The sequence below is a fragment of the Emys orbicularis genome, chromosome 3 (genome assembly GCF_028017835.1).
Source record: "Emys orbicularis isolate rEmyOrb1 chromosome 3, rEmyOrb1.hap1, whole genome shotgun sequence".
Taxonomy (NCBI): domain Eukaryota; kingdom Metazoa; phylum Chordata; order Testudines; family Emydidae; genus Emys; species Emys orbicularis.
The window spans coordinates 108154529-108177190 of NC_088685.1; the positions used below are offsets into that span (position 1 = coordinate 108154529).

General features: G+C 42.9%; 1 protein-coding gene across 1 annotated transcript in view; it reads left to right on the forward strand.

Moving 5' to 3' along the window:
• Positions 1-16535, forward strand: part of ARFGEF3 (ARFGEF family member 3) — a 123664-nt gene extending 107129 nt beyond the window's left edge. The window contains exons 26-34 of the mRNA XM_065401811.1: positions 2323-2467; positions 3108-3236; positions 4388-4564; positions 5820-5934; positions 6721-6823; positions 7577-7708; positions 8673-8803; positions 12802-14026; positions 16344-16535. Of these exons, the coding sequence (XP_065257883.1) occupies positions 2323-2467; positions 3108-3236; positions 4388-4564; positions 5820-5934; positions 6721-6823; positions 7577-7708; positions 8673-8803; positions 12802-14026; positions 16344-16535 (2349 nt within the window). The remainder of the gene's footprint in view (positions 1-2322; positions 2468-3107; positions 3237-4387; positions 4565-5819; positions 5935-6720; positions 6824-7576; positions 7709-8672; positions 8804-12801; positions 14027-16343) is intronic.
• The last annotated feature ends 6127 nt before the right edge of the window (positions 16536-22662 follow it).

Consider the following 22662-nt stretch of genomic DNA (forward strand, 5'->3'; position numbering starts at 1 on the left):
GGCGGCGAGCCCCGGCGGGGGCTCGGCTCTCCCCCCGGCGGCCAGAGCGCCGGGGGCAGGGCGGCGAGAGGGCGGCGAGCCCCGGCTGGGGCTCAGCTCTCCCCCAGCGGCCCGAGCGCCGCGCCGCCCCCCTCCAGGTGCCGCCCCAAGCACCAGCTTGGTTGCCTGGTGCCTGGAGCCGGCCCTGCCAGCAACACTGGAACTTTGGGGAGTGGAGACATTTCAGAGAGAAAAAAATAGTGAGAATCCTCACATCTCTAGAAGTGTGATGGACTCCACCTGCTGAAATAGGTCAGCAGCCTGGTTATACCATAATAATATATGTAAAGGCAAGGGCAGAATTCTAAAAAGTCAGAATGCCAGCATATTTTGTATGCAGTGTTGTTGTAGCCCTGGGATATTCGAGAGACAAGGTGGCTGAGGGAATATCATTTATTGGACCAACTTCTGTTGGTGAGAGAGACAAGCTTTCAAGCTACACAGAGCTCTTCTTCAGGCCTGGGGAGGGCACTCAGAGTGCCACAGCTAAATACAAGGTCAAATAGATAGTTTAGCATAAGGAGTTGGCACATATTCGAAGGGATCATTCAAGGTGATGTGGCCCGTTAACACCCTGTAGTCATAGGACGAAAAGGAGGGTTAGTGGATTACAGATTGTAATGAGCCATACCTCCAGTGTTTTTATTAAGACCATGATTTTTAGTGTCTAGCAAAGTTATACATATTTTGTATAAACCCAGTGCTCACAGCATAGGTTACTGTTCAGGACTGCTTGGACTTTTTTTGTCTGCACTTTGATATAATTTTTATTGATTTGTACACAGTACCACGTGAGGGTCTTAATCGTGCATTGGGGCCCCATTGTGCTAGATGCTGTATAAATACATAACAGAGAGAGTGTCCTTGCCCCAAAGCAATTACAATCCAAGTATAAGATGAGAGATAACAAGTAGATGCAACAGACAGACTCCAAGAGGGGAATGGGCACAAGGAAATAACAAGACAGTACTGGTCAGCAAGATAAGCAGCAGTCACCGCAAATCATAATTCGTTTTTATTGTTAATATTCTGGGTGATAGTGTTAAGCATTTGGTGAATCACAAAATCTGCTACACATCACATTATCCTTTCCCCCCACCACAACCACAAAGAAAGGGAACCACCCTATCTATCTCTCTGATATAAATTTTAATTAATCTTACCAGAAAAAAAGAAGAGTAAAAAATACAATAGGTACATTACAAATACCTCTATTATATGCAAAAATGCCTAATAAGCAAAGTACAGGACTTCTCTCTGTTCACAAATTGAAATTTAGGTCCTAATTCTACCATGCTCAAAGCAGTACCTTAATCTGTAAATAGCTCTAGTGAAATCAGAGGGACTGCTGGCAAAGTACCTATTCAATGTGAGTTAGGGGGCAGAATCAGGCCCTTAAATTATGGTTTGTTTGGTTTTAAAATACCTTGCTGTCTGTTGGGTATCGCAGTCTGATGAAGATGTTGGAGAACCAGGCCATGGAGGCTGCCTCATAATTTGAGAAACACTATTTAGTTTATAGGAACTGGTAATGACATGATACAAATGCAGGGAGTGAAAATGTTAGTGGCACTACACTGCTAAAGTTTATTTAGCTTTGGACCACGGGCACCAATGTGCGATTGTGAGCGACCATTTTGAATACCACATTGAATTTTAATCCATTCAGTTCATATGGTGAGCAGCCACTCACTCACTCACTCAAGAACTTCTGAAGTTACATAGGTACCAATGATTTATGGCACCAGAAAATGTGGAATCCCAGCTTTCAGAACATATAAGGCATTAACATTATCTCTGGTGATTGGTGATATAATGCTGCAGAGATCGTGTTCATTGCAGTTGGCAAACCAGTATATATTGTTTCAGGAGCAATCAACCTTTACTGGGCTAGTGATCAGAAAGAAAAAAAACAGTCTCCAAAATATTCTGCAGATAGGTGGATGGCTGATAGATAACGATAATATTTAGTATATATTGAGTGCTTTACATCTTCAAAGTACTCTGTGTACCACTAATCCTCAGGCAGGACCAGTATTATTTGAATTTCACAGCTTGGGGAACTGACACACAGGTTATTTAAATGACTTGTCCAAGGTCACAGAGGGAGGAGCTCTTGACTCCTAGTCCTCTGTTCAGTGCCCTAGACTACGTTGCCACTAGATGGACCTTATAATGCCACTATCAATCCCAAATATTAATGTCACTCTAATAGTTATTTTGCCGGTGTGCAGCATGATGGCACTTCCACACTTTCCCATGTTACATTTTTTCTTTGTTTAGTTGCTAGCCAAAATCTACAAAATGCCCTTGAAGCCAATTTTCCTCAGTGGCCGGCTGGCCAACTTGCCCCGAAGAGTGCAGGAGCGATCAGCCAGCAGTGAGGATGGGATTGAGTGTGTCCTTTCTGACTTTGAGGATGACTCTGGTAGGTGATTTTAAAATAATGGCTGTGGTTACACAAGAAGTTAATCAGCTCCACGTGTAATTGTGAATTTGGCCAACTGCTGCAAATGTTCAGAAAAAAAGAGTCCAGAAATATGGTGTCGCCATGCGTCTATATTGTTTACATATCCACATATGTAGCAAGTTAAGCACTGTTGTGATGGTTCCTCTCAGTGGGGAGAACACATGTCTAATTTAGCTATATCCTCCCATGCATACTCAGGTGATTTCACCTCATTTATACTCAGTGATACACTGCATACACAGACCCACACTCCTCTGGGATGAGGGGATCAAGTAATAACAATGACAGCCTAATAATCCTAACCGTTCCATCCACTAAATGGGTATGAATGGAGAAAAAGCAGAGTAAGGCGGGAGGGGGATAGATGCTCTATAAATGAGAGAAGGGAGTGGAGTGTAGAGATTCAAATGGGCAATGCCCCATCACCACCGCTCACACAAACTGTATTGGGATGGATAGGGGTAAAGACTAGAAACCCATTATCTAGCTCACAGGAGATTTTTCATTCATCTCCCTTGCATTCTGAAACCAACCCCAGCTTCTCGTCTATTTCCCCACACCTTACTCCTAGCTTCTCATTATGTGTCCATATTTCTAGGCCTTATCAATGTCTGGATCATTCTGCTGGAAGAATTAACTACTGCCATATCCAACTGTCCGCGCCAGCACCAGCCACCCACCCTGGATTTACTCTTTGAGCTGCTGAGAGATGTTGCCAAAATTCCTGGTAATTTCAACGACTTTATGGAACATCTGCTACTGAAACACAGAAAAATCCTTGTTAAGCTAGCAAGGACTGTGAAGATAGTTTGCTTAGCTCCTCTAGAGAGGAGACATTGACCTTGTGGTGTTCATCAGTAACTTCTCGGCTTGGTTAAAGATCACATTGACTGGCTCCCAAGGGAGCTTCATCAAAAAGATTATAGTCTTTGCATAGGGGAGGGGAAAGGGATAACTGTGGTAACTGTGTGGTAGCTGTTGGCATGTGTTAATTTTTTTAATTGGTACTGTTGTCTAGTGTACACGATTCTCCTTGTTCTTGACACATCATGATATGCAAGTATTCTTTTCTCCACTCCCTTGAAGGCCAATCTGTAGAATGATATGACATCACTATATATTGGTACATTCCCTGCACATCTGCTATTTTATCCAGAACAAATATTTACAACAGAGCAAGGTAAAAGCTGGATCTGCTTGAAAAACTTCTCCTATTTCTTGAAGTGCTGGACTGTTCTCTGTATATTATTAGACACTCTTCATGAAATCCTCCTTGAATGTTCATCCAGAATAAAACTGCACTGCTCAGTTTGCATTCCTATAGTCAGAACCAGAACTGTGCATCAGACACCCTAACACAGAAACGTATGCCTTTACACCACACCATATATGGTTATAAATGTTTTATATTAAAACCACACAAATAATTGGCTTGATGAATAAAAACACGTTGCTGGTGTCAAACTCCTAGAATTAAGTACTGTCATGCCCAGTATTTATTTTATTAACAGCTGAATATCTTGCCATGCTCTTGATCACTTCTCCCCAGAAAATAGTTGCTCTGTCATCTCTTACATCTTACAATAAATCTACACTAAATTCAAGAAAATAGTTGGATTCTCCGTGTACCCTTCAATTAATGGGTGGCAATTTATACACCTTCAACAGACAATCCAAGGTGTCTGCACTGCTGCAAACATTACTGGCTCTTAGCTAAGACAACACAAGTGTTTCAGATATTTTGGAAGTAGTTTTCATTAACATCACTCAATCCATGATCTCAGTCTGGTAAAGGATCCTGGATTTCTTAGTTTGGGCATGTGTTTGAGTGGGTATTTGCAGCCAGAAATTCTTACCATGGTTGTGTTTTCCTTCCAGGCCCAGGATTTGGCATTTATGCAGTTGTACATCTTCTACTCCCCACAATGTCCCTCTGGCTCCATCGTAGCCATGGTGACCATTCTTACTGGGATGCGGCATCTGCTAATTTCAAGCATGCCATTGGCCTTTCCTGTGAACTGGTAGTGGAGCACATTCAAAGTTTCATTCATTCAGGTAAGCAGTGTCCCTTCAACATCAGATTGAGTGATTCACTAACGATGCAGGGTTTTACTGTGTGACATTGTGATGGGGTTCGACTCACCACTGCTGGCGCCTCTCGCTGGTCGTCCTAGGAATTAGCTCTGTCCACCGTGGAGCGCCCTCAGCGTGTGGTGTCTTGCCTGCTGTCCGTTCTGCTCTGGGACCCGCGTTGCTCTCCGCTCGGCGGTGTCCCCTTCAGGACACTGCCTTCCGGCAGTGCCCACTACTCCAGACTCACCCCCTTCCGGGGAGTTGGGGGGGGGCAGTTAACAGCAGTCTTTAGGACTCGCACCTGCCTCAGTGGCCAACCGCAACCCAGAGTCTAGCCCCTTAGCTCAGGGGCAAGTTGCAGTCTGTATTGGCCACCGTCTTCCGTGGCCAGGTGCAATATAGGGAGGGGGTGGGGGGATCCAGGCCCACCCTCTACTCTGGGTCCCGACCCAGGGACCCTCTAGCGGCAGCCTCCTTCGTTCCCCTCCTGTCCGCTTTTCTTCCCTGGGCCACTTCCCCTTTGGCCCTGTACACTTCCTCCGCCCTTTATAGCAGGGGCTGACAGCCTGACAGGTAATGAGGCGGGAGCTCTAGCTTCTCCCGAGCCTGCCCAGCACTGCTCTGTCCGAGGTGCTAGCTCCTTCCTCAGGAGCCGGTCCTTCTCCCTTGCCAGCCAGAGAGAGACTGACTCTCCTCCTGCTAGGTAGCCTTTATATAGGGCCCCGCCCTGCTTGGTTGCCTCTTCCTTCCCTTGATTGGCTGCTGGTCTGCGCAGCTTCAAAGGCCTGTTTCACCCCTTTTCTCAGGGGGTGGGGCGGTCGCCCCACCACAGACATGCTTAGAAGATGGCTTGGTTTTGGTTGCTCAAGAACAAGTCAAAATCAGGGAGAGTGGGAAGGTCACTTTCCCCTTAAAAGGGATTATGTTAAACTTTCCAAAAATATAAAGTCATGGAGTATTACACTCAAGAATATAATGGACGGGAATTGGCAGGAATAGGAGCTAACACAGTACTTTCCCCAGTATCAGTGGGAATATTTTACATTCCCATATACTTGCCTGAAGAGAACAGCTCTCCTCTTAATTTGCTGTGTTTTGACACCTATAAAACTGCCATTAGTGTTAAAGAGAATCAAGTTTGTAAAACATCCAGATATCAAAAAGAAGAATGACTGCTGTTTGTCTAGATGATATTGCGAAGGTGGGAATGCTAAAAACAACTTTCTTTTCCCTGTAGACATTGGCTACGAGAATATGATTAATACAATGCTAAAAGATCTCTTCAAGTTGTTGGTAGCCTGTGTGGCAGAGCCTACAGAAACAATCTCCAGAGTTGGCTGCTCATGTATCAGGTAATATAGAAGAGCCTCTTTCTCCCATCAGCATATTAAAAAAAGAGGAAGTGATGTAGAGAAGTCTTGGCCAAACATACAGATTGATCATTTTGGCCAGTACCTCTCTTGTTCTTTAAAAGCAAAATCTAGAGTTAGAAAAAGCTTCCAAGGGCTGAAATCAAATTTTCGTCAATTAGCCAGACTCTGTTTGCTTGTTATCAAACCAAATTCCCAGTCGCGAAGGGGAAGGTAGGAATGTGTGGGAATGTCCATGGCCCATCTGTATTGCCTGGATGCTGTCAGAGCAGAGGAGAGAGTCCATAATTTTGGGAAATGATGTAAATAAACATGCATGTTCCTCCCATGAAAATATCTGCTCTACACTAATATCTACATCACTAGTCAATACACAGCCTCTAGAAAAAATAATCAAACTGCTGTTGGGTGGGATTCACAGGTCTCCTGAGGTAAGTATCCCCATCACATTGTGCAAATTATTATTGCAGTCAAACCCAAAATGTGGTGCACAGCACTGAACAGACAAAGAAAGATGCAGCCCGTGCCCTGGAAAGCTTGCAATCTATATAGATAAAAAGCACTCAAATAGCAGCCAGGAAAGGAATACAATGTCTAGGCAAAATGGTCAGGGTGATTATTGGCACACATCTTACTAGCTCAATGTTTGTGAAGCAGCTGCCTAGATTTTGCTCTACCCAGTAGCCCAATTTCTACCTTCTTCCTCTGAGTCAGAAAAAGTTTTGTAGGGCCTGCAGGCTTGATAGCTTCCAGTGTCCTTACTTGCAGGTATGTCCTGGTGACAGCAGGGCCCGTTTTTACTGAAGAGATGTGGAGGCTTGCATGCTGTGCATTACAGGACGCGTTCTCTGCGACTCTTGAGCCAGTAAAGGTAAAACCAACATCCCAACCAGCCTCAATTCACTGATATTTGCTAGATAGATAGATTCCCTTTTCTGATAAACTTTTGTGTCTAATTTCACCCAAGCCACAATAAAGACTGTTTGCCTGAAAATCAAAAACATCAGAAAAGTAATTTCAGATCTATTATCATATATTTTAGTTTTAGTTTTAGTGATAGGTCTCAGATTAATAACCCTGGAAACAGAAGTGTTCTATTTTTTCCAAAGAACGTGTACATCATGGGCAGTGGCATGGTGCCATGCTTCCTAAGACAGTGCTCTAGTATTGCACCAAAGATTGGGGAGGGAAGTGGCCAGGCTTCTTCATGCTGCCCTGCCAATGTGAAATCAGCAGGGTTGAACAGGTGCAAGTGAGAGCAGACTTTATCTGCATGACGTGTCTTTGTATCCAGTTCTTCAGCTGGATTTACAAACGCAATGGGAAAACAAATGATAGCCTTAGTGATGCTTTTGCTACAAACTGAGTTGAGACTAAAACACTTGTCTCTTTTGACTCAGTCTTTGGTTGTAACCAAAAACCCTGGTAAGTCATTACCGTCCAAGCTGCTTAAAAGGGAATCACAGTGCATTAGTTCAAATAAAATATCAGGGGAGATGCCAGGGTAATTATGGGAGATCGCTCAGAATCAGGTAATCCACATGTGCTAATAAGGATAGAGGGCTCTACAACTACTTGGTTGATCTTACACACAGTGAAAGACTGATGATGTGTCTCTCTGTAGAACCTATTGGGCTATTTCCACAGTGGTTCTGAAAGTTTTAGTGGCGATGCCTGTGAAGTGAAGGTGGCGGCCCCATCTCTCTCTCCCAGTGCCGAAGCTGAGTACTGGAGAATCCGAGCCATGGCGCAACAGGTAATGATCTCATTACAAAGGAAGTGAGAGAACAAACTATATACCAAGAGTTAAACCAACAGGCAGGTTGGGAATTTTCTTTCCAAAAACTCTTGGAAAGGACAAATAATTGTACTGTAGGAAGAGTCTTTGCTCAGTACCTTTGTTACTGGAGGTCCGGGGAAGTGTTTCCCTCCAACTATGTGTTGTCTCCCCATGGAGGTCAGTAGGCTTGTGAAGCTCCATATTAAAATAGCATCTTGCTGGAGTTTACCTTGCCTTTCCTTTGCTTGTCACTTAAGGCAGCACCACATCAACTACTTCCCCAAGCAGCCCTTGTAAATCCAGGTAAATGTCCTCTTAGACATAGGAATAATCATTCTCCCGAAAGTAGTGGTGGAATGTCTGGTCACGTTAAAAATAAATTGGACAAGCCCTTGAAGCTAGAGACAATCCTGCTTGGGGGAAAGGGGTGGATTAGATGAACCACCAGGTCACTTCTGTCAATTTCTGTGTGTAATTGATTGTACCTGCTGCTTTCTTGGAATGCCCCTTCCACAGATAAGATGCAGACCTGGAATTGATGGGCAATAACAAAAAGGCAACCCAGTGGGTGACAGAGACTGGTGGGTGGCATTGGCAGTGTTTGTTTTGTAATTTTTTAACACGTGAAGTTCAGAGAAGCCCAACTCCCATAACCCCTATCTGGTTGCACGTATGCATACACAGTGTCTCTTCAGTGACATCTCCTGAGATGAATTCAATACAATACAAAGCATGACAAGCCACAAGAGCTGAGATTTGGTTGATCATGGGAAGTCAACAGGAGTTGGGTGCCTTTGAAAATAATCCCCCTCAGAATGCACAGCCCACACAGGTGGGACATATTAGCCATGCGAAGGGGTTGTTCTGTTCCTATAAGTATTACCTTTTCAAACGGTGCAGGTGTTGAGCTGCTTGTTGTGCATAATGTGTGTTTTTTTAGGTTTTCATGTTAGACACCCAGTGCTCACCAAAGACCCCCAACAACAAGGAGGGGTTTGAACATGCTCAGTCCTGCGTGCTTATCATTGAGCTGCCTGCTGACAAGAAACACAACGGGCATACCCAGAAAAGGTGAGAAGCCATTCCAAAAGGCCTTCACAGGGCTAAGTAGGAGGCAAAGAATGTTTTTAGCCAGGTAGTGAGGTGAAAGCAGAAGAGCAGATCTGTCCTCCAGTTTTGCTAAAAATATGAATTATCAATGAATAGAATGGAACTTAGGGAAGAGAAACAACCATTATCAGCACACAGGAGAGACCCATTTGTGAGGACATATTGATTGTGCAACCCTCCCACTGGTGAGCACACACTCATATGAGTAGTCCCATTGAAGTAAATAAGGTTACGTGTGTGAGTGCTCACCTATGCCAGGGATCCACAATCAGTTCGGTAACCTCATCACATGGTATGTGAAAACTAGACTGGAAAAAGAACCAGGAAATCATTTATAGGGAACTGTGTGTATGTGAGTGAGGGATGGAGTTGGACTCAATAACCTACAGTGCTAGTTCTTGTCCATCTCCAATATCTAGGGTTCATTCTGTTTCCTTCGGTGCAGCTCTCTGGATTTTTCATCAGCCAAAAGCAGAAATTCCCTTCAACAGTTTTCAAAAATTTGCAGGCACCAGGGAGATAAATGGAAAAATGGTTATGCTATTTTGTAAATGACCATAGTATGTAGAAATTAGAACCAGAATTATTAATTTGTACTCCACAAATGTCAGTAAAATTTTCCACTTTTTTTTTTTTAACCATAACACCAAAATTATGCAGAGGAAACTTTTGCTTGTTCCAACTAAATGACTGTTAAAATTATTGGATTAAGAACAAAAAAGAAATGTAGGACAGTGGGTCTCGTGGAGCAATGTAAGCTAACCCTAGGTTAGCAAAAGCATTGTCCAAAACTACCAGGGTAATGCTCGATATACTAAGATGAGGATTTTTTTGTGTGTTTGTAGATAGAACTCTTCAAGTATTAAGTCATCCCATCACAGATCTTTCAGCATGTGATTGCCTGGCACTTCACGTTCTGAGCTCATCACATAACATTTAAGTTGATATTTTTGGGCACTGCTGAACACTAACGTCAACCCCAATAGCACAAATGGGACACAGTCAGAATTGTGAATCCAGGACCTGCATTTATATTGTTGGAAATGTATTGCCAACAATGAAACCTTTGGGGATGAAATGTATGTGATAAATGGCCTGCAAGCAGGCGTTGTAGCAAGGCCCCTTTGCTCCTCCTTATTCTGTAAAGCTGTAGTCTTGTTCACAGTGAGGGGCAGATCTTGATGGTCCTTCCTTGGCTGAGGGGAAAGGACAATGCAAGAAGCCTCATTTCCTTGCAGGGGTGTGCAAAGGTCTCCCCCAGCTGCAATCCCTATGCTACCTCCTCTCGAGGGTGCACAGGGACTGCTTTCTCCTGCTTCCCCTCAAGGAACAGGACTCCAAAAAGGGGTCAGGGAGGGTTGGGATCATGACCTTAACCCTCTCCTTGCCTGGGGGGAATAACCAGCTCCATGCTAAAGAATGGGACAGATTGTACAACATTCCTTTACCTACTCAGTGTGCATGGAGAGGTCCAGTGGAGACTGTAGCACTTCCCAGGGCAGTGACGTAAGTGTCCATCTATACCCAAGCATTTCTAAGGGAACACGGGCCTTTTGAAATCATCACTGTACTGAACACAAGTACTCTGAACCATTCCAGCATCATTAGACCTGTGTAGTGTCTAAACAATAACCAGGAGTTTGGTTTTGTTTTCATAAGTGAGTTTCCACTATTTAGCCTACTCTTCACCAGAATAAGGCTCAACCTTGACTGTGCCATTATTTTCCTTATTATTGTTTTCTACAACAATACATCTGGTGCCAATCTTGCATGCTAAAAATTGTAACCATTCTGAAGCTTTGTTTTAACCTCGTGGGATTTCTCTTTTCCCATTTGATTTTTGCTTCATTAATGCTACATTGTTCCACAGGAAGCTGGGGTAAGGGAGCTTTTTTTTCCCCTACAATATAGTTTCATAATTTGCAGTTGCAAACAAAAGATAAAATAACGTTATGCTTAAATGGGATTGGTGTTGTGTTCTCGCTTATGTGTCTGTGCCAGCACCTTAGTTTGGTGTTTTACCTAGGAAACGACAGCCTGGCCAAGCAGTGCTGCAAACAAATATCCTATTAAGCTATAAGGCCCAGATTTTTAACGGTGCTTAGGCATTGCGGTGCTCAGCATTGCAAAGCCTAACTGATCTATGATCCTAAATCTCCTTTTCAAAAGGAATAAAGTCTAATTGCCTTTGAATGTCAATGGGATTTTGGCTCCTAAGTGCCTAAATCCCTTCTGAAAATGAGATTTAGGCTCCTAAATCAGTATAGGTGTTGCTGCCCTCAGTATTGCAACACCTAATACCTTTAAAAATCTGGGCCTAAGCCTATTAAAGGGTGTGTGGATTTCCCCAATTCTGGTCCTGGGTCTGGCACATGATTAGTCCCTTCAAGACAATGGAAGTATTCATTTGCACGTGCTTAAGTACCTTGTTGAATCAGAGTGTCTGTCAGTAATGTTTGTAAAGCAGAAAACTACCTGCTAAAAAAGAGCTCCTGTATAATCATCAGGATTTTGTCATCATCATAGTCATCATGTAATATGAGACCATTCCAGATTTCACAGAGAAATTTACTGAGTCACCTGCACTGACCACAGGTGTCACGGCAAACACCCATGCATGGATAGATTTGCCATGACAGCACTGATACGACATTGTCTGACCTGTGACCGCTGCACATAGGAATTGCATCACAATATCAGAGCTAGCTCCTATACCAGAGTAACACGTATTTGCACATCCAGCAGCATGCTGCACAAGCTCTATGATACTAGCACTCAGTTCCTCCTGTCATGACAGGCACTGCTATCCAGGTATGTTTACCACAGCATCAGTTCCAATTCTGACATCATAGCATCATGTGACTGTATGCAGAGATTAAGAAAATTATCATAAACAAAGATGCTAGTGATTTGTAGGGTTTAAAAAACAGGCTAGGATACTTTTTAAGGCACTTTCTTTCTAGCCTGGTCTATGCTGTAGGATTCTAAACATTACTCACTGGTGAATTATCTGCAAAATTTGATCATGTCAACAAGACGACATGTTAGCATTCCTGGGCGTCCTGTGCAGATCATTAATTCAGTGATGTGGTCGCAGGATGTTCCTCTCAATGAGATCAGGAACAGGGATATATACACTCAACTCTGCATGTCTGGGAATAATACCCACTAGGAGTGGTACTGTAATTTCCATCCCATATTAGGTGTATAATTAGGTTGAGGAATCTGTTCTTAACACATTCAATCTGCATTAAATTAGATAGTTTTACCAACAGCCATGTAATGCTTTAGAACAAGAGCCTCTATGCAGTCTCCACCATATTCCTTATGCTTGTGTCCTGAAGTTCTGGGGAGAGGTTGTTGGCCTTACTAGAGGGGAAATGGAAACCAGGAATTAGTCTTTCAGAAGCATGTCAGTTTGTGCCATAGCAAAGCTGAGCTTTGATTAAGTTTATAGAGAGGAGTGGCAGGGTTGCTGCCACTAGAGAGAGTCAAAGTGCAATAAAAAGAGAAGAAAGTACAAGGACCTAAACAAAGCAATATCAGGAGGCGCTGACATAGTAGTCTTCCTGTTATAGTAGTGTACAATGTTCATTACAGATATACTGAAAAAGAAAACATTTAATCCTGCAGTTGATGTCACGTGCCAAAAGGCTACAGAAGTAGCAAAAGCATAATACAGTATTGAAATAACTATTACAATTTGAATGAGGGTAGCATAGGGCCTGATCCAGAAAACTTTTACTCAGTGTCCTTACCCAACCAATTGTAATAAATGGGACTATGGGTGTGAGTTATGACTGCTAAAGCAAATAAGGATTTGCAGGATTGGACCTTTAGTTTGTAGCTTTCATAAGTCATTCTAAAATACAGTATATGCCTATAACTCAGTGAAATAACTTGTGAATTATAAACTGTTAATTTATATTTTTTTCCCTTTTTTTTTTGGTGGTATCAAGTATCCCTTTCAGGACAATAGTGGTGAGTCTGTTGTCTCATCAAGTGCTGCTCCAGAATTTATATGATATCTTGCTGGAAGAGTTTGTGAAGGGCCCCTCTCACGTGGAAGAGAAGACAGTACAAATGCCAGAAACCAAACTGGCTGGTTTCCTCAGGTACATTTCCATGCAGAATTTGGCTGTCATCTTTGACTTACTGCTGGATTCTTATCGGACAGCCAGAGAGTTTGACACCAGACCTGGGTTGAAATGCTTGCTGAAAAAAGTGTCTGGCATTTGTGGAGCTGCCAACTTGTATCGCCAGTCAGCAATGAGCTTCAACATTTACTTCCATGCCTTGGTCTGTGCTATACTGACAAACCAGGAGAACATCACCGCAGAGCAGGTGAAGAAGATCCTATTTGAGGATGATGAAAGAAGCACAGATTCCTCCCAGCAGTGCTCTTCAGAAGATGAAGACATTTTTGAAGAAACTGCCCAAGTCAGCCCCCCAAGGGGGAAGGAGAAGAGACAGTGGAGGGCTAGAATACCATCTTTGAGTGTTCAGCCAGTGAGCAATGCAGACTGGGCTTGGTTAATCAAAAGGCTTCACAAGCTATGCATGGAACTCTGTAACAACTATATCCAAATGCATCTGGATTTGGAGAATAATGTGGAGGAACCTCCAGTTTTCAAAGGCGACCCTTTTTTCATCCTACCATCCTTTCAATCTGAAACCTCCACCCCATCAACCGGAGGGCAGTCTGGAAAAGAGACACCCTCAGAAGATGACAGAAGTCAAAGTAGGGACCACTTGATAGACAATCTAACGCCCAAGGGAGGGAGCGGAGAAATGCTGCTGCTACCACCATTGAGCCCTAAAATGGAGAAAAAAGACCAAGCCAGGAAAAAAGAATGGTGGGAGAGCGCTGGCAACAAAATCTACACCATAGCCACTGATAAAACTATCTCCAAACTCATGACGGAGTATAAGAAAAGGAAGCAGCAACAAAACTTGACCTCTTTCACCAAAGATGTCAAAGTGGAAAAGAAGGGAGAGTTGTTGGGCTCAAGAGGGCAAGATTCACCACTCCCCCAGCGACCGCAACATCTGGTGGACCAGGGCCAAATGAGGCATTCCTTCAGTGCCGGCCCAGAGATCTTGAGGCAAGAGAAGAGGCCGCGCTCAGGATCTACAGTCAGCTCCTTGAACATATCTGTGCGAGATGCAGAGGCACAAATACAGGTAGGACAATTGGTAGACTATATGGTAGGGTAATGCCAAAAGGGGTAGAAAAGATTAAACCAAAGTGTCTAGCATCAGAGATCTACCGAGTATCCCCACAAGCTGGAATTTATGTGACCCTACATCATGATCAAATCAGAGAAAGAGTATTGTGTAGAAGAATCATCAGAGACTTCAGGGAAATTGGAATGGGAGCTACTGGGTAAAATTTTCTAAAGCGCCTAAGTGACTTTGGAGCCCATGTCCCATTTTTCAAAAGTAATTTGGCTAATTAGTAGCCTAAGTCCCATTGACTTTCAATGAGACTTAGGCTACTAATTGCTTGTCTGTTCTGAAAATGGGACTTAGGCTTCTAAGTCACTGAGGATATGTCTAAATTCCAGCTGGGAGGTGTGATTCCTAGCGCAGGTAGACACATTCGCACTAGCTTATCTTGAGCTAATGCACGAGAACTAGCAGTGTCTACCTGGGCTGGGACTCTCACCTCCCAGCTCCAGTACAAACATACCCTTAAGTGCTTTTGGAAATGTTACCAATTGTCTCAGATGTCTTATGATTAAGGCCTTACTTAATTGCGATATTGCGGAAATTGCAGATCCCGCAATATTAGACTTCCACTGCAATTTTGATTTTAATTAGCTTTCTTTGCACAGTCCACAATTTTGCATACATTTTGAGGTTTGCCACACACACTTTTTTTCCCCAGTAGTACAGTCAAACTCCATTTATCTGAGCTGGTAGCAGCTGGGGCTCGAGCTGTCAGCCCCATGCAAAGCAGGACTCCCATTGTCAGCCCTGTGCATTAATGACTGTAATATAGTTGCAGCAAAATATCTAGTTATCAAAAAAATGAGCAGGCATAACACAATACTGGAGTGTTTTTATTGTTCCAGCACATTTTTCTTAAACAAATAGGTCTTCTCTGGCTTTTCCAAATTACCGCAATTAATAAAGGTCCATTATTACTTTTCTGCAATTTTTCCATGTCTTGTCCGTAACTCAGCTGCAATTATTTGACAATCATCCCGCAATTTAAGCAGGGCCTTACTTGTGATCCTCTTGTAATAGAACTGCTTCTTTTGTCAATTCCAGAGCAGAAATATTGAACTGATGACTGGTTGCTATTTGCATCTCTGGATGAGACACAGACACTACAGGCACCAAACTTTGGATTTGTGCTCATTTTGTGATAGGATAGTATGTGAAGAAACACTACAATGGTGATGTGCTCACTGTTAAGCCAAAAAAACCCTTATCTATAATCGCATGAGGGATATATTGTGGGTCTTCCTGATTCCTATTGTACCCTATGAATATGAAACATGCTAGCATCGTTCTGGACTTTTCCTGCTGTCATAGCCTCAAGATATCTTTATTTTCTACCGTGTAATGTGACCCAAGAGGAGACTGTTCTCTCCAGGAAGTGCGAGTAATTTCTGTCTTCAATGGGATTTACTCATACACTGTATGTGGAGATTTCCCCCTGGAAATTGCTGCACCTCAAAAAAACAAAGCAATTTGCGTCTCCCTCTTAGCATGTGCACTGAGTGCCAGGGCCACAGAGCGACAGCTGATGCAATAACTAGACACCCTCCACCAATCTTCCTTGCTGCTACATGAGCTTACTAGGAGGGACAGAAAAGGCCACCCATGTTATCTCTCCTCTCCCACCCCAGAGGATCATGAGGATCTGGGCCTTGCCATTTAGAACCAAGTTCCAGACTCCATGACAGTTGCCAATTTTTAGGTGCCCAGAGGCACAGTTGTGAGGGCTTCCTTCCTCTCCATTACAACCTGACCCTAACCAGATGAAAGAATAGTTTGTAGTGCTCTTTCTTTAAGAGTCTGCAATCTCAGTTCAGTGAAGAGAGGGCCCCGTTCATCCTAATCCCTTATTCAAATCTCCTATGACTGTTCCCTTTGCAAAACACTGCAAAGATGAAGATGCTTATGTATTTTGAATTTAAAGGAGCAAGTGTGTCCCTCACGGAATTCTTTTTCTCTTGGGAAAGAGAAGCAGGGCCCAAGACTTTATTTAATAATAACAACAAAAACGAAGTGGATTCTAATGGAAAGCAAGGTTTGGAAGAATCTGCTTTTAAGATGTAGTGATGGGATAGAGACAAAGAGCCTGATTCTCATGTCAGTCATACCCCAGTGTATCTCCATTGACTATTGGGTAGTTACTTCTGATTTACACTGGTGCCACTGGTAGCAAATTGAAACCCAGACTGTGCTATGGCCTTCCAGTGGCTATTTATGGGGCTCTTTTCTGATTCTGTACAGCAAAGAATTTTTTTTTCTAATTTTGTTTTAGGCATGGACCAACATGGTGCTGACAGTTCTCAACCAGATACAGACCCTGCCTGACCAAACATTCACAGCCCTCCAGCCAGCTGTGTTCCCCTGCATCAGTCAGCTGACTTGTCATGTGACCGATATCCGTGTCCGTCAGGCTGTGAGAGAATGGCTCGGAAGAGTGGGAAGGATCTATGATATCATTGTATAAAGGAAACATGTTTCATTAGCAAGGGGAGAAGGAATCAAAGGCTTTTACAGGTATATAAACATAATGCTGTTACTGAAAGTAACTGGTACGGAGCTACACATGCAATGCCTATTCGTGGTGATAAATTCTGAAACCGCAAGCTCTCCAACATGTCCTCTGCCCACTTAAGATTGTATGTCTGTCATTCTCACCCCAACAAAGGAAGTGCCACACTTCACATTAAGTAGCATGACATAACAGCAAGAGATGAATCTGAAAATTGCTGGTAAATCAGGCTGGTACATAAAGGCTCAGTAAATTTCATAGTGGGTATTTTCATCTGTAAAAGTTAGATTGTGTATGAATGCACTTCTGCAGTGAAGAAAGGAGAAGAAATAGTCAAAATCTCCCTGGCTGCAGTTGGGATGAAAGCAACTGTTCACCTAATATAGGTCTCTCAGATGATACCTATAATTCCCAAGATTTAGGACCAAAATTATCAGCCTAGCCTTACCTGGTCTCCATTTTTTGAACATGTAATATTGTGGACCCCACTAATTGAATCCTCTGAACCTTCAATAATTGGTGGATACAACTCTCACTTAGACGTCTAAGTACAGGCGTTGATTGTGCTTCACAACCCAGCATGTAGACAACTGGATCACCTCACTCACACACACCTAGATAACTGAATAATTGTGAGGAAAAAGCTGAGGGCATAACAAGTGAAGGCAGGGGGGAGTGGTTGTTTGTTTGTGGTACTCTTTTAAATTTTCCACATGAAACTAAAATGCATCTGGGAAAAAAGTCACCATAAAGCTCACCAAAAAAAAATATTATTGGCCTCATTGCTTACTAATCATTAAAATTTACATTCTATGCAGAAGCTGTAACCTTGGGGTGTTGTGTGGCTGTTTTCTGTTGCACCTCAGGAAGATCCCAGCTGTAAACCAGTCACAGGAGAGTCACCTCTGGGTAGGAGAGGTCGCTGTAGCATAGCATTGGGGTAGTGGGTCCTTATATGGGGCATGGCTTGAAGAAAGGTGGAATTGCCAGGGTTCCTCTTCATCCCACTGTCAGCCACATATACAACAAAACCCTCTCCGTTAATCCACAGTGCAGATACTATTACATTCATTCCACATGCATAATTCTCACTGTGGCAGTTCTTTTGTGACGCTAGTGAAGACTATGCACTAGTGAGCTAAATTGCAGCCTGGCCCAGAGAATTATGGCAAACACCTAGCATTTAACCAAACATGATGGAAATATACTATACATCGGAGTCCTATACATAGAATTGGCTTTGTTTTCACAGGAGAAGGTATTCTCATGTGTACAGCCTGTCTGCTGTAGCTCTGAGAATCCCCACCATTTGCAGCTATATTTACCCACACTGCCAGTACCACTTGTTCATGAGAGTCAAATTGGACAAGATTGGGCAGTGCTACTCTTCAGTTGGCCAGAGGAGGCCTGTGGTGGACTGAGTTCCCTGCTCCCTCATGCTTCCAGCTTATGCAGAGTTGACCAGTGCGCAGTCTGTGCATGTATTGGTGTAAAACAAACAAAAACAATCTTCATTTCAAAAGATGAACCTCAGCCAACAAGAAAATGCTCATTCTGCAAGGAATTCCAAGCGAATGGCACACCTTTTAAATCTGTGGAATACCATGTGGGTGCAGGGTTTCTCCTGTGCTGATCTCCTTACAGGATTGGGGCCTAAGTTTTTGATAGAATCTCAGTGCTTTGGGATACTCTGGGGGAAGAAAAGACTTAAAACAGCCAGGATATTTCCAGTAAGTTTGAATGGCTGGCTGATGAATAAGCAGCGTAGGTGTAATGGAGGGTCATCTCTGTGTGTGGAATCTTAACACAGTCCCTCTGACAGATAGACAATGTCCACTTGGTGCTCCCTTAATAAGTAGCCCCTAGGTTGATCATACTTTTGGTTATTCCTCTATTGTACTTATAGAGATTTTAACAACTTTACATATAGACTTAAATGTACCTCTACACCTTAAGCCTCTATGGGTATGTCTATACAGCCCACGGCAGCAAGTCTCAGAGCCCGGTTTGACACTTAGGCTATGCTATGGTGCTCAGAGCCCAAGCAGCTACAGGTCAATTTTAGCGCTGTAGCATGAGCTGGGCAGTTTAGCTCTCTAGTGCATATTTGCTGTGTAGCATCTGTTGCCACAAGAGTTTCACCGATTCACACCAGACCTGAAATGGGCCCATACATGCATTGTATTTAGGGTTGCCAACCCGCCAGGATTAGCCTGGAGTCTCCCAGAATCTGCATCAATCTCCCGCTGACTACTGAAAGCAATCCAGGAGATTTTAATAGGCTAGTTTAAGAAAATGACATTACGTCATGTTGGGGGACAAAATCTCCCGGAATACCTTCAGTCAGCATTGGCAACCCTCGCTGTATTGCTTAAATGTGCAGTTTCAACAGCTGTCTAAAAGGTACATCTATCTAATTGCCAAAAAAAGTTGAGGGGGTTTATCTGATGTGTGTTAAATTTTGTGCACGCACCTTTACCCAGCACACTACAATTGAGCAAATATATTCTGTGGTGTCAGCTCTCTCATACCAGTCTGGAGCATGTGGGGTTTTTTTCCCTTCCCTTGACAGCATAGTGGGAAATTAAGGTCAAAATATATGATTAAGTTAAATTAGTGATCTGAAATTAACAGAAGAAAAGAACTTAAAATCAGCTTCACGAGCCATGTAAGAATTGCAGCATATTCTGTACAACTTGACTCTTAATGGCAGCTAAGTCTGCACCGTCCCCCTGCCCTGCTCCAACCTGGCTGCAATATGTGGGCACAGTGGCAGCATCCCTATGGATGCAATCTTAGGGCAATATTCTTTCCTCTGAACTTGTTCCTATGCATTGCTCAGGCAGCATGAAGGGGGCAGAACGTGACCATAGCTTGCTCGCTGCGCATTCCCTGACGGAGGATCTCGAAGCTTGCATGAAACGAAAACAAGTGACTTCTGCTCTAACCACTCTCCCCACCCCAGGATAGAGCAAGTTATGTGCTGGCATGTGGTTCCCCAGCATCCTCTCACCTCACACTGGGGCAGATGGGTACACATAGGGAGCTGTCACTGGCTCCCACCATCCCCACGACTACAGTGGGGCAAGAAAGGGTTTGCCCACTTCATGAGAATTTGTGCTTTTAAAAAAAAAAAAAAAAAGTCTAAATCTCAAAACTTTTCACTAACCAAAAAACTGACCCATTTTTGCTTTGACTTCAACTTGGTTCTGTGGTTGGTTGGTTTGTTTGTGCTATAAATTGACTGTGTTTTAAAACAAAGTTCAAATTTTCAGGTCTGAATAACTTGAATTTTTAAACAAAGTCTCAAATTAATAAAAAAGACATTTTGACACACATACAAAATTATTTTCCCACAAACACTTTTGGCCTCAATCTCAAGGAATGGGCATTTTTTTATATGAAAAATGTTTAATTGAAAAATTCCTGACCAGCAGTCGCCACCACCACCCACCTGCCCAGAGTTCTGCTCATAGTAAGAAAGAGAGAGACAAGTCCTTCATTTTTGACTTTTGTTGTATGAAGCCAAACTCCTGCATCTAATTGGTTACATCACTGCTTTTTTTAGCCTTTTTTTTTTTTTTAATGCAACAACATAATGTGCCTACTCTCCCCCCGGTGCCTAAGGTTTTAAGAGGACATTAAGAAATGTGTGGACAATATTGGTGGCATTTTAAAAAAAATATTTGCAAGAAAAAAATTCCCTACTTTTTAAGTGTAAAAGGGTACGTCTAGCCCACTACGACAGGTCTTTAAAACAGCCCCAGTCTAACTGCCTCCATTTGCCATTATTGATGTTTTAACATTTTATGTAAACAACAAAACAACCACAACCACGATAATTTCATGAATAATTTGTGTAGAAAGCTTGATGAGGCACAATAAACTCCAGGGAAAAGCAAACTCAGAGGGGCTAATTCTGAGTTATGCTAAGGCCCAGTTAGGTTTATAGAGGGAAGAAATGACCCCCCCGACCGTGGCCCCTCTGGGAACCTCTCCAACGACTGTAGAGGTGATGTAACAGCTCTCCCCCAATCCTCCTCCCAGCCCTCTAGTGTGCGTGTCGGGGGGGGGGGGGGGAGAAGGGGGCACATCAGGGACATGTCTGGATAGCACAGCCCTATGGCCACTTTCTGCTTCCCATGGCCTGATGGAACAGAGTGCAAGTTAGAGCACTGTTGAGGATCTTTTTATACCAGGGGTTCAGCATGCTGCTGCAAAACCCCTAAATATGGGGAGAATAAAAGTGGCTTAAAGGTACCATTACCCTCCCCACCCCGATCCAAGTAACAGAGGGCTTTTGTGCACAGAAAGCCAGGGTGTGAATCTACAACACACAGCAGCTCGCTACGCTGCCTCTGTTTTTCCTATCTGCCTGCAAGCCAGGGTGTGATGCTACAGCCCTCCCTGCTTACAGTAAATTGTATGATTAAATAGAGAGAGAAGGTGGGGGAGGTAATAAATATAATAAGAAAAGATACTTCACCCACGTTGTCTCTCCAACACAGCTGCAACACTGTGATTAAATGGTCCTGAATCATGGGCCTTTTGTTCCAAAATTAAAGCAAAGGGATGTCATATGTTTTAAACACATGCTTGAGCAGATATTTTTAAAATCTAGTATTGATATAAGTAACAGCTACTGTAGTAATTGAAAGATTAGAGAAAAAGATTTATATTGCTTGAGACTCTACATTTGATAGCACTTTATGTATAACAGTTTCACTGTTTTGCCTATTGTTGGTGTCGCTCTTTCACAAAGTAACAGGGAAAAAAAACATTTTAAAAATAGTAAAATGTGACTAAAACTTCAACAACTGGCTGATGGAATCTGAGGCAGGTGTAGTATCAAACTACTTTAACTCCTTTTAAAAAAAACTTACTAGATTTCAAGGTGGTGAAAGTTTAAAGAAACTCTTGTGGAAAATGCAAGGTCTTGGCTTTAGGAAAAGAACTGTATACTAATCAAGTAGTAATGGTAAAACTGAGGAGTGTAGGAGCACATTCGTTCATGGCGCAGACACTGTTGGATTTCCACTTAAGAAATACAGTATCCTCTTTCACACACACGAGTCCTACAGAAATCATTAAAGTTTATATTTCAAGCCCTGCTAGCATAATAGTGTGAGGTGATGGGAGCATATTACTAGTTTAATTGGAGAATTTGTAACAGCCTTTAAAGTCAGCCTGGTTTACAATGCGTTAGACAGACACAGTTCTTCCTAGCTCTGGGTTAAAGGCTGGATTCTTCACCTGACTTGCTTCTGTGTTTCTTATTTCCATTTTCTGTGTCACACATTTGTGTGTGTTTGTTTTTAATTGGAAGAAGACAAGGAATGTACAAGCTTCTGCAACCCTGTAAATAATCTGCAGTAAATTATAAAATGTTTTCCCCATCATTTTGTCAGTGAAAGAAACTGCACCTGTACTCTGATAAGATGCCATGAATCCGTGTTGTTCTTTTTCCTGTTTTGAAGGTGATTTTAAATTTAAATATGCAATGTTTTTATAAGGCCGTCCTGTCAAGGTGGAGCTTTTAAGGGAACATTTTTCAAGTGTTGCATGGCAGTCCTGAGTATTGTTCGTTAATGAGATTTTATTTGTGGAACTCCCTCTTGTCATGTTTAAAATGTACCCCCTTCTTTTTGTTTCACACAACAACTAAAAGCTCAGAGCCCCTCCTCAGATTTTCTGCCCCTTCAACAAAACAAATTTGAGATTCCAGATTCAGCTTTGGAACTCATGGGCTGTACACAAGGATCCAAACTGAACAAAAATAGCCTACACTGGAGCATTGTACCACTGCCACCTGTACTGGTGCAGTGCATCCACCCCAGTTAACCTGTGTCACTGTACCACTGCATTGTGAGCTCTCTTCTGATCAAACTAGGCACAGCTCATGGAGGGTCCACGGGATAGGAACCCTAATGAGACGTAGCCCTTTATGCACACCTCCTTAAGCATGCAGGAGAGAGATCTGGTACTGTGCCCTTCTTGAGATTTGTATCTCCTTAAGGAATTTAGGACTCGATGCTGCACTACTGAAGTCTGAAGGGAGCAAGATCAGACCCTTATCCTGCTT